Source organism: Sorghum bicolor, chromosome 8 (assembly GCF_000003195.3).
Source record: "Sorghum bicolor cultivar BTx623 chromosome 8, Sorghum_bicolor_NCBIv3, whole genome shotgun sequence".
NCBI classification, from domain to species: Eukaryota; Viridiplantae; Streptophyta; class Magnoliopsida; order Poales; family Poaceae; genus Sorghum; species Sorghum bicolor.
This window is the reverse complement of record NC_012877.2, coordinates 48,974,120-48,985,317: the sequence shown is the minus strand read 5'-3', so window position 1 is coordinate 48,985,317 and position 11,198 is coordinate 48,974,120. Positions and strand designations below refer to the sequence as shown.

Sequence of the window (11,198 nt, the reverse complement as noted above, 5' to 3'; positions counted from 1 at the left end):
AAAAATTAAAAGTTCACCAGAAAGGTAAAATACATAAGGATATATAGCTAGACTAGAAGAAAAGAAAAGGCGCGCGTAGGTGGCCGCAAGCCGACCTACAAAACCATCCGTATGTGCATGGGACAAGCACAAACATCTACACAAACACATCACCGTGAACCTTTTACGGTTTTGCCCCTACACTTTCGGTGGGACCCACATGCCAGCCGGTACTAATTGGTCTCTCTCCACCCATACCACTCTGCCCCCTCTCCCTTCAGTTCATTCACTCCTCTGAGCTCCTCTGAATAACCTCATTCGCCCTGCAGACTGCAGCTAGAGCTAGAAATAAACCCCGGCAAACGCGAACACCCGACGCCATGGCCAGGCCGCTCTCTTCCTTCTGCCTCCACCGGATCAGGTCCGGCGGTACTGCGTCCACTGCCGCACCGCTGTCGATATGCGCCAACAAGAAGACCTCCTTCGACGACGACGGCGGCGGTGGCATATGCAAGTCGCTGAAGGATGGCAAGCAGGAAGACGAGGAGGCTAACAAGAAGGGTGGCGTGGAGGCCGTCGTCGTGGGGAGGAAGGTGATGGTGGCGGCGGACGGCGGCAGCGAGGAGGCCCGGACGGCGCTGCAGTGGGCGCTGTCGCACGCCGTCCGGCCCTGCGACACGGTGGTCCTGCTCGACGTCGTCAGGGGCGGCGCCGGCGGCGGCAACGGCAAGAACCGTGCGTAAGCTGCGTAATCATCTAGTGTTTGCGTCCTGATTAATTACAAACTTCGATCATTACGTGTTTGAAGAACGAGGGAGATGGGTCTTTTCTTGTTTGGTGCATAATAATCATCTGAATTAAATTAGGACGCGATCCAAGAGGGAGTAGTCAGCACCTGGAGGCAATGAGGAGCATCTGCCAGGCCAAGAGACCAGAGGTAACAACTGCAATAATCACAAATGATACAGAGAAAAGAGGGCATGATTTTTCTTTCTGATAGTAGTAGTATTAGCTTCAAGAAGCATTAATTTAGCAAGTGGAATTATATGGACAAAGAAATGAAAAGTAAACTTGATGATGTATTAAAAGAACATCAAGATTTGCAAGGCGACACTAATTGCAATACTAATTTCGTCTCGCAACTAACTAACTTACTGCAAGATCAAAGATTAAGATTGGCATTGATGTTGTGGTGTTCCAAAGCTAGAACTGGTATGCATTCAATGTCTTATTAGTGACGGTGTATAAAGAGGAGTCCCTGATCTGATGCCATCCATTGCTGATAGCTCATAACTATTCCTGGTCCTTCCTCCTAAATAATTGACATCTTTGGATGGTACAGAAAGTATCTGTTGAGCAGGTCATCTCCTGCAGTCCTGCTCTGTTCTCTTTGGTACGTACATGCAACAGAATACATTGAATGTACAATAGTAGGATTCAATTGTTCACGAAGATCCATTTTTCTGTTGTTTGCGCCATAGTTTTGTGTCTGCCGAAATGCATAGCGCAACAGCACACCCCATAATCCCCAAATTTGGCTCAAAAAATGGAAATCTAGCATGTGTATGCCCCTATGATAATTAGTAGTCTTAGCAGAGATCTTTACTCTATTACCTAACCAGTAGCGTGGCTTTGACTGATGACGCCTGCTTGGAACACAAGAATTTTATACCGTCGGTACATTCTTCTTCTTTTTCCCCATAAATTCAACTTCTCTCCAAATCTACTGTCGAATTCAGTGTTCCAGACAAGGACCAATGTTTATTGATTCGTGCAATTCATGAAAATGACCTAGATTGTACCTTCCGTTGCTAGAATAATGTGAAGTGACATCACAGATTTCTGATGCTGTAAAAGTCTTTGCCGACACCCTAGTCCTCAGGTGGTCACTCCATGGCATATTTTTACCTTTGGTAGCATAGAAGAAAAACTGTCCCTCAATCAGTGAATGTCTCGCTTCTGCCAGTTTTTCTCTCATAACAAATCAGCGAACAATATTTTTAGCCATGTCAACCAAATGAACAAAACAGCACTCCAATAAGACATGGCTCCAATAGTACAACTGGTAGATAATCAGACAACTAAAAACAGTTCCCTGGCTACTTAAAAAAAGTCTTCCACTCCAACTGTCCAGCCAGCATGCCCACGAGACGACGATGGCATTCTATGCCAAACAGTATGCAAAGAAAAGAGGGCCCCATTACCGTCAGATCAAAGGGAAAGAACGAAAAAGATGCCAACAGCACAGAGCTGCAATTGCAAGCAAAGATCACACACATCTAAACAGCACAGAGCAGCATGCATGTGCTGAGCATCATCATCATGCATGCATGTCGTCCCAGACAGGATCATGGCCCCTCCATTTCCAGCTTGACTTTGATGCCCAATGCAAGCAGCTGACTGACGCGCGTGTACTAATGTGTTTGTTCTGCCATGTCATGCCGTGCCAGGTGCGCGTGGAGGTTTCCCTGGCGGAGGGCGGCGGCGGCGGCGGCAAGGACCGCGGGCCGGCGATAGTGGAGGCGGCGAGGAAGCAGGGCGTGTCGCTCCTCGTCGTGGGGCAGAAGAGGCGGTCCTCTGTCACATGGCGGCTGCTGTCCATGTGGATCGCCGGCGTCAAGGGCGGCGGTGGCGGTGCCGGAGGCGGCTGCGCCAGCGCCGCCGACTACTGCGTGCAGCACGCGGCGTGCACGGCGCTGGCCGTCCGGCGCAAGAGCCGGCGAGGCGGCGGATACCTCATCACCACCAGGCGGCAGAGGGATTTCTGGCTCCTGGCTTGAGGTCCTCAGTCTTGTAGGTGTGTTGGTGAGTGGTGACAATAGTGGAATACTGAAGGTTTAGACATATTTATTAGGGGAAATAATGGAGTAAAATGGTGATGCGGATTGCCGTGGTCTGTGTGTTTTGTTGCTGTTTTAGAACTGACATGGAATCATGGATTGCAATAAGAATCAAGAGGCAGCATTTGGAGTTGTGTGCCATCCATAAGACTTTCCTGCTACTTGCTCAGTATAAGAGATCTGATAGCGTCCCGGCAGTCAAGGGACGAAGAATTGGATACCTTGATGAACAGCTTGCTAGCTAGGTGTAGACGGGCTGAGAAGAACAGACGATGGATTGTTCAACGACCAAGATTAAGTGGGAGTTTGCATGAATGAAACACAGATAATTCTATATTGTTCAACTTACCAAAATAAATTACATAGTAACTTCCAGGATCCAGCTAAGATGAACTAATGCCGAAATAATATCATCATGATTCTTGCAGACCACAAGGGCGATAAATGAACACGCAGGTAATTCTACCCCCGTTCTAATCAAGTGAAGGAGTAGAAAGGAAAACGAAAGCATAAACAAATTAACACGACAGTGCGGCGTGCATGGCCATAGCAGCAGTCAGCTGTGGCGCTCTTCTGGAGTTTATATACAGGACATCGCTCTAACCTCAGCGCCAACTTGTACAAAACCTGAGAGGTGAACATGCTGCTACAGGTTGGGATCTAGGAGGCCGGGGGAGATTCCAGGAGGCGGTACATTGTGATCTCTTGCTGCTTGAAGTACCTCCGATCTTCCTCGTCCACAAGGACCAGATTCAGGTAATACTTGACGCTGAACTTGTTGTTTATGTTGCGGTAAGTCGGGGTCAACTCATAAGGTGTCAGGAACAGCCTCACTGGAATAGATTCACCTGCAAAGGAATTTGATTAGGTATGCAGCACTGACACCAACATCGTTGAAAAATGTTACAGAGCCTAGTTTGGGCAGGCTACAGGCTAGAATAGACCAAATCCTGGTTCCATCCATGTGTAGTTCAAGGATAGATCATAATTTAGTCCAATATCAGCTCAACCAAATGGTTCCAATGTGGACAGGCAGGTAAGCAACAACAGCATCAGATTCACAGTTCAAACAGTTGGTGGTATTGGACAATGACAAATCATGACAGTGAACATCTCAAGAAAAGTTGTCAATTTATGCATCATGGTCCGTTTGCCAAGATGAGCATCCATGCAGCCAGTCCTAATTTAACTGCAGACAGGACCCACATCTATTTCCCAGCAAAATGCCAAAAGTTGTACTACAGTTATAAGCATCCACATGACTATTTAAAACCAACAGCGTCAGTAGTAAACTCAAAATGAACTACCTAGTCAGCTCTGAATATATGTTTCAAATTGCTCACAAGTTGAGGTATTTAGGTACTTTTTAACATTGAAGTTGAGGTATTGAGAAAGGTACAAGTGAAAAAGAGTGCAGCCATGAGCTCAAGAATGGACATGAATACTTCACAACAGAGGAGGCAATCACTACATTGTCTAAACTTGAGGGCACAGGACAAACATTTAGAATTTGAAAAATGAAAAAGTGGCAACAAAATGACTATCATACCTCTCACAGGAGCACCATCCATCAACTCAAACTTTGCAAGAGTCTCAGTTTCAACATATGTGTTAGATCCTGATCCTGTCGATTCCCGACGCCGAATCTCCAGCTCCATATTTTTTATCTTTATTCTGACAAGAAGAAAATATATCTTCCCAATAATCACATCATTGAGATGGTACCTGGACACAAAAGGGGAATATGAGTAACATGCAGGTTTCCAAAGTGACCAACTTCTCAGAACAGACAAAGTAGATAGGCATACGGCTATGGTCTTACTTGCTTTTGCTGTATTCAAACTCAATGTGTAAGCAATCCTCAATTCCTACTTCCATCTGAGAAGGCGAATATCAGTAGCATGAATTGCACAATGAAATAAAAATAGTCATTCACCCTTTTGAGAAAGGCCATTCTTACATAACAGTTTTACCACATCAAAGCAAAAACACATGCAGTTAAGTATATCGCTTAATAGAGTGATACAGAAATAAATCATTAAATTTCTCTGTTTAAAATCATAAAAAGGTGTCAAGTAGCTCTAATGAACTCCATCACATCAGAGCAGTTCAATCTATATACTTGGAGCAATCAGATTATCAAATTAAAACCATCAGGACTGCATTGTTCATTTTCATTTACATTATAACACAAGCCACAGAATGGACAGCCTGACAGCCATATGTGTAATATAACTATCTCAGAATGGTAGGTAGGGTCAGGACACTACAAGGCTTTTGTTTGCACATCTAAACATCCCCCTTTCTGGTTTCTATCTACGATTCAATCACGTCATAGGTCAGAATGGTAATATCATATCAGAGTATCAGACAGTTAGTTACTCAGAGATCAAGAACTGTGTTTTCCGCAAAAAGAAAAGGACCTGGGGTGGTAACCAACAACAAGCTAATTTATCTCGTTTCTTGCTTTCAAACTTTCAAATCTGATATTTTCAAGATTTGATACCTGTACCATGTCCGAATTAAAAAAAAGTTATCCACTCTTAATTCTTAAAAGGGGACAAAATTGTCTATTGGGCGGGCTATGAAGTATCCGATTTTATCAAAACAAGACTGACCAAAGTTCAGAGTTTTCAGAAAGAAAGAAAAAAGACAGTCTTCAGGAGTTTCTAGAACCTGCTGTGACCACTGACTGACCACAGCTAACATGAACTGCGAAAAGAAATTTTGTCAACATTTTAAGGCCCCAGGCACACACAATGCCGACATGAGAGATTGTACCAGTTCAATCTAACATGGTCAAGTTATATGCTAAGTTGCTAGAGTATCTTAAAAGCATCAAATGAAAAGTTCCCATTAATAAGAAAATAAGACCTCACCTTAATGCTGTTATTGATTGTAGGGACAGGTGAGTAGTTTCTCACCTGCAAACAAAATAGAAATCATTATTCTGAATAAACTCTGCAATTTGCTAATTGCTGGAACACATTAAATTAAGAATTATCTTTAATGAGTCAGTTCATCTTAATGATGGCAAAACTAGAATAGTGATTAACATAACAAAAAAAAATCTGATAAGTATAACAGCAGTTAACAACTTACACAGAAATCCCGGTACTCGACAATATTCCCAACATAGTTTCTGCCAATTGTCACCTTCAAAATGTACCTGCAAAACATAAAGGGTAGTTGGTATTCACAGATGCTTCAGTTCTTCGCTGGCATATGAACATTTTATGCAGAACATTTCAAACAAGTGAAATGACATAAGAGGGGCCCAAGTAGACAGTATACAGATGCAAAATTTATATGCGATATGGTTAACAGTGGACTAGCCATCAGATCTCTTGAGGCCGAAATAGACAAGTATGAGAAAAATATGATGGCTCTCTCAATTTTTAGTAGCCAAATATTAAGAACAGTGTATTTGTAATTTACTACAGCCTAGCATCTTTCACAGGAAGACGTGTTCTAAAACAGCAATTCAACGAGTGTATTTGTAATTTACTACAGCCTAGCATCTTTCACAGGAAGACATGTGTTCTAAAACAGCAATTCAACCATGTATCCTTAATATGATGGCTCTCTCAATTTTTAGTAGCCAAATATTAAGAACAGTGTATTTGTAATTTACTACAGCCTAGCATCTTTCACAGGAAGACGTGTTCTAAAACAGCAATTCAACGAGTGTATTTGTAATTTACTACAGCCTAGCATCTTTCACAGGAAGACATGTGTTCTAAAACAGCAATTCAACCATGTATCCTTATCATAGAGAAAGGCACAACCCTAACCAATGGAACTACACAAATGGCACCACACCACCACCCTATGTCAAGCCTGTAAAGGCAGTAAAAGGTATTATACGTCAGATTTTCTATGAAGCTTTCCACATGTTCCAAATCATAAGTCGTTGGAAAGAAGATATTAGACATTGTGACAGACAAGATAGCAACCTCCCAATGCCACTGGTAACTAGTTTTCACACTATATACTAGGAATATAAAAATCTTGGCCTTGGAACATTTAAATAAAGATTTTAAGTGAACAACAGTATTTAGACAGGGCAAATTCAAAAGTGCAACTAAATTCAAAATTTCAAGTTATCCGTAAGATAAACCAATACCAAACATGGTCCAGGAGTTTTGCAAAACCAAAATTTATCACTAAAATCTTTAGCAGAAGTAAAAGTAAAAATGTAAAATAAAACATAATAGAAGTCCAGCTCTAAATCGTAGCACTTGCTTACCTCAGTCTGACATTTGTCCCATTGTAAGACTCGTATGGCATTTCAACAGTTGAAAACTCAAATGGAAACGTCTTCCTTTCATAGATTTCACCAGGAATATCTAATTCACGTACTGCATGGACAAACAGTGCATTTCAAGTCATAATAGCTTCTCACAAAATAACAACATGTATGCAGAGCAATCATCAGTAGCACTTGATCAACTTGCCACTAGCAGAACACAAAGTTGAGGACACCCTTTTGAGACATCTTAGGTACTAACCAAGATTTCTACTTTCTAGCCAAGACAGGCGATTTGGTTTTACACCAGCAATCTAACTAAAAGAAGTGGTTTTCATTTGTTTTTCTCGTTGCCTTGATAAATCTGAACCTGAAAGCTTCCATAGGGCTTCACTTTACTTTATTTTTTAAAAAAACGAATCATCAACTGTAAACATTTGATTAATTAACAAAAATGAATGTAAATGTTGATGTAACTTGTAAACTGTAACACCCACTTTGACTTCATAGGATTCTATTGACACATCACAACCCCTTTGGAGGATTCAATGGTTTACCTAAGAGGGCTAAAGATTTAGTCACTTAAGCATTAAGGTACAGAAGATAATGATACAGAACAAACGAAATATATAAAGCTCAGAAACTAAGGATGAGAACACAGCATTTAGCAGCAGAATAATACTTTGATAATAATTACTAACTAGCCTCCTGTTCCCAGAAATTGAAGAACCCTATCATAAAAGAAAAGAACAACTCCAGACATTGCACACATCCAGTGTAGGAGCTATTGGTATATCATGCACCAGAAACTCACCTAACGAAGTGAAATCATAGAAGTTCCCTCGGTCAAAATACAGCTCTGTAAAAGAAATGGTCATCCATTGTAATTATCAGGGCCTAGGAGGGCAACAAGTATTAAACAGTAAACTTCCCCCCCCCCCCCCCTCCTTTTAAATATATGCTCGTGCTAAACATCACATATTTAAAAACAGAGGAACTAGATGGAAAGTAATTTCGTAAAAAGCCAGCAAAATGTATTCCATAAATGCACAAACATCCAGTACTTTCATCCAGGATGGAAGCCGCATTCATGCAAAGCATGAACAAGACATGTAATGCAAAAACGTGTCAAGCAAAACTGAAGGCTGTAACTGAACATGTTAAGAAAACTCTATAAATCAACATTTCAGCAACCATAAATATAAAGGCTACCGGTGGATGCAGAACAATGCACACCACTTCCAGTTTGCATCAGAAATTATTGGATATGGCAACCATCTAAAAGCACCATAGCAAAACACATATGCAGTATGCACTACCAATGTGTGTAAGAACCATCAAAATAAACAGCATCTTAATACAATAGCAAAATGAGATAAATCCATAACAAGAAAGTAAATGATCATGAAATCAAACAAAGATAACTAGCATTGTGAAGTCATATAACCTAAGCAGCATCTATAGAACTGAAGTCCAGTGTAACCATTGCATGTATAGAAGAAAAAACATTCTCTCATAATTACTTGCTGCAGAAATTGATAGAACAAGCAGCCGAGAGGGTAGCATAGCATACCTATTTGGCCGAGCAACTCAATCTTGACACCTGTGTGTTCGATCCTTTTACCTGGGACTGGTGCTATTGATACCTGAAAACCATTTCACCCAAGCTGGTATTAGGCTTGATACCAAGCAAGATAGAAAAGAATAAGAGAATGAAGAAATCATACTTCTCCAGAAATAGTTTCCAGGCTCTGGAAAACAGGGACCATTGTTGTTTTCCCATTGTCCTTCTTAACTGAAACCTGTGAAACAATAACAGCAGAAACTGACCACTTGTCAGCTATAAGCAGAACTCAAGTTTGAACCCCAACTGGTAGCAGCACGAGGATATGAAGAATTAAACCTGCTTCCTGGTCCTTGCATCAGAGAATGTGATGGAGATGTCACATGGTGGCTTGAATGCTCCAATGATATAATTCTGAATTGGCGCACCCATAGATCAGAAAAGATCAGAGGAGCATTTCCACATGGGAATATAATTAAGAGCTGAAAATTCTATGTGCAGAGCATTTACTATTCATGAGAAAATTGTCTGGTCTGGTCATAGAATAAATCAATTATAAAACAATGTTAAGTAAAACCAAATTAGCATGGATATTGTCTCTGTCATAGTCCAATATCAGGCATGTGAATGAACTTTTCTATGTTGCAACCGAAGTAGTTGCATTTGCAGTTCAGGTACCCAGCCTAAACAACGGAACTTGAAAATCCATGACTAATCATCTCGAGTGAAATAGGTGAGGCCGGCTCCCTGGTGCACAAGATGTCCCAGTTCAGGTACCCAGCCTAAACAACGGAACCTGAAAATCGACTACTACTCATCATCTCGAGTGAAATACGTGAGCCCTCCTGGTGCACAAGTTGTCCCAGGAAGGATCACACATAGGGCAGAACTAAGATCAAATTTAGCAAACAAAAGGAGGTACAGCCTACTGCTGAGCGTGGGCGACCCCACCACCGCGCAGCAGCCTCCCATACTGAGCGACCGGATTCAACGTAGGCCTCTGCGATTGCTGAAATCAGAGCACAAAGTATCCGAATCCAGCAGCCCGCAGCACGAAACCTCGCACTGCAATTTCTCGCACCGGCCGCACCAGAACTAGAGCCACTAGGTTCGAGGTGGGACAGCAAAACCCCCCAGGATATCTGCCCATCTGGAGCGAGACGGGTGGTCCCGATCGCCCCGCCGAGCCGCGGTTCTGTCGCGCCGCCCCGAGAGCAAAATTCGGTCGGCTCCGATGAATCCGAGGGGGTGGAAGTGGGCGGCTAGGGCGGACGAGGAAGAGGAGGGAAGGGAGGGGTGCTGCTAACTAACCATGGCGGCTGCGGCGATACAGCAGCGGCCGGCGAGGGGAGGAGGCGGCGGCGCTGACCGGAGGACACCGCGTCGGGGGGATCGAGATCGGATGCGGCGGCAGAGGAGATCGATCACGGAGGCGAGGGGAGAGGTCAGAGGTGGGCCTGCCCTTTCTCTTCTGTTGGGAAAGTGGAGTGTGAGAGGCTGACTGCTGGGCCCGACTTTGTACTTCGCGATCTGAGCTGGACCGGGACGGCCAGCAGGGCAGGCCAGCGGCTGTGTCTGACGTGGACTTTGCACAGTCCTGTCGTCCTGATGAGTCTTCAGCTCTGATTTAGGGTCTTTTTTGGATCCTACCTCGTTTAGATCAAAAATTTTTTGGATTAGCATTTTTATTTATATTCCATAATTATTATCCAACTATAGACTAAGAGCATCTTCAACAGTTTGCCAAATGACTTCTCATCCATAATTTTTTTTAGTAAAATAAAGGAAAACCTTCTCCAACAGTTTGATATTCTATGGGCATCTCTAACAGTTTGCCAAATGAGGTTGTCGTTCTTAAAAATTTAGCAAAACAAGAAAATTTACTCTTAAGGTTGGTATTTTTAGCAAGTTGCCAAGGCTCCACGCGCTTTACGCGCGCGCATCCTACTCCATCAACGGACACATGCCCCTTGTTGGGATTTGTGAGGTATTCAACTCCAAAAATCTCAACAACTACAACAACAAACCTACATAGGCTCTCAAGTGTCGTACTTTGGTAAGTTAAAAATAAGGAACTATTGGAGAGAGTCTGTTTTTAACTTGGCATATCCTTTTAGCAACTTGCCAAAACACAACATTTGCCAAGTGAATTTCCCCATCTTTTCTAACTTGGCATATTTCCTTCTCTAACACGCAAATATGTGCGCGGGCTCCGTGCTTGGCCTCGGTCTTTGTTCTTATACTTAGCGGGGCTCTTCGTTCGCTTAACAGGTCTCTTCGTTTCATTAGTGGGATTTTAAGTTTTTGGAAACGAAATTTGTCAAATTATTGGAGATGAGATGTATTTTCTCCCCATATTATTTTGGGAGTTGCCAAACAACAAGTTTTGAGAAACGAATTTTGCCAAACTGTTGGAGATGCTCTAAGCTCAGAAGATTCGTCTCCCAAATTATAGACAAATTGTGTAATTAGTTATTTTTTATCTATATTTAATGCTCCATGTATGTACCGCAAGATTCACTGTGATGGAGAATCTTAAAAAGTTTTTTGGATTTTGGATGTAACT

At 42.5% G+C, this 11,198-nt stretch overlaps 2 protein-coding genes across 2 annotated transcripts; one reads left to right on the top strand and one right to left on the bottom strand.

Annotated features, from left to right (window-relative positions):
- On the top strand, positions 235-2,967 carry LOC8064295. Its single transcript, XM_002443173.2, has 3 exons — positions 235-714; positions 846-916; positions 2,430-2,967. Exons 1-3 carry the CDS (start codon positions 360-362, stop codon positions 2,757-2,759), a joined length of 756 nt encoding a protein of 251 aa, XP_002443218.1. The 5' UTR covers positions 235-359; the 3' UTR covers positions 2,760-2,967.
- LOC8064101 (vacuolar protein sorting-associated protein 26A) lies at positions 3,131-10,153 on the bottom strand. The gene is made up of 11 exons (XM_002442132.2): positions 9,944-10,153; positions 8,972-9,046; positions 8,796-8,870; positions 8,642-8,714; positions 7,883-7,927; positions 7,069-7,180; positions 5,922-5,988; positions 5,699-5,743; positions 4,642-4,697; positions 4,369-4,544; positions 3,131-3,667 (listed from the first exon to the last, which is right to left on the bottom strand). Exons 1-11 carry the CDS (start codon positions 9,944-9,946, stop codon positions 3,480-3,482), a joined length of 915 nt encoding a protein of 304 aa, XP_002442177.1. The 5' UTR covers positions 9,947-10,153; the 3' UTR covers positions 3,131-3,479.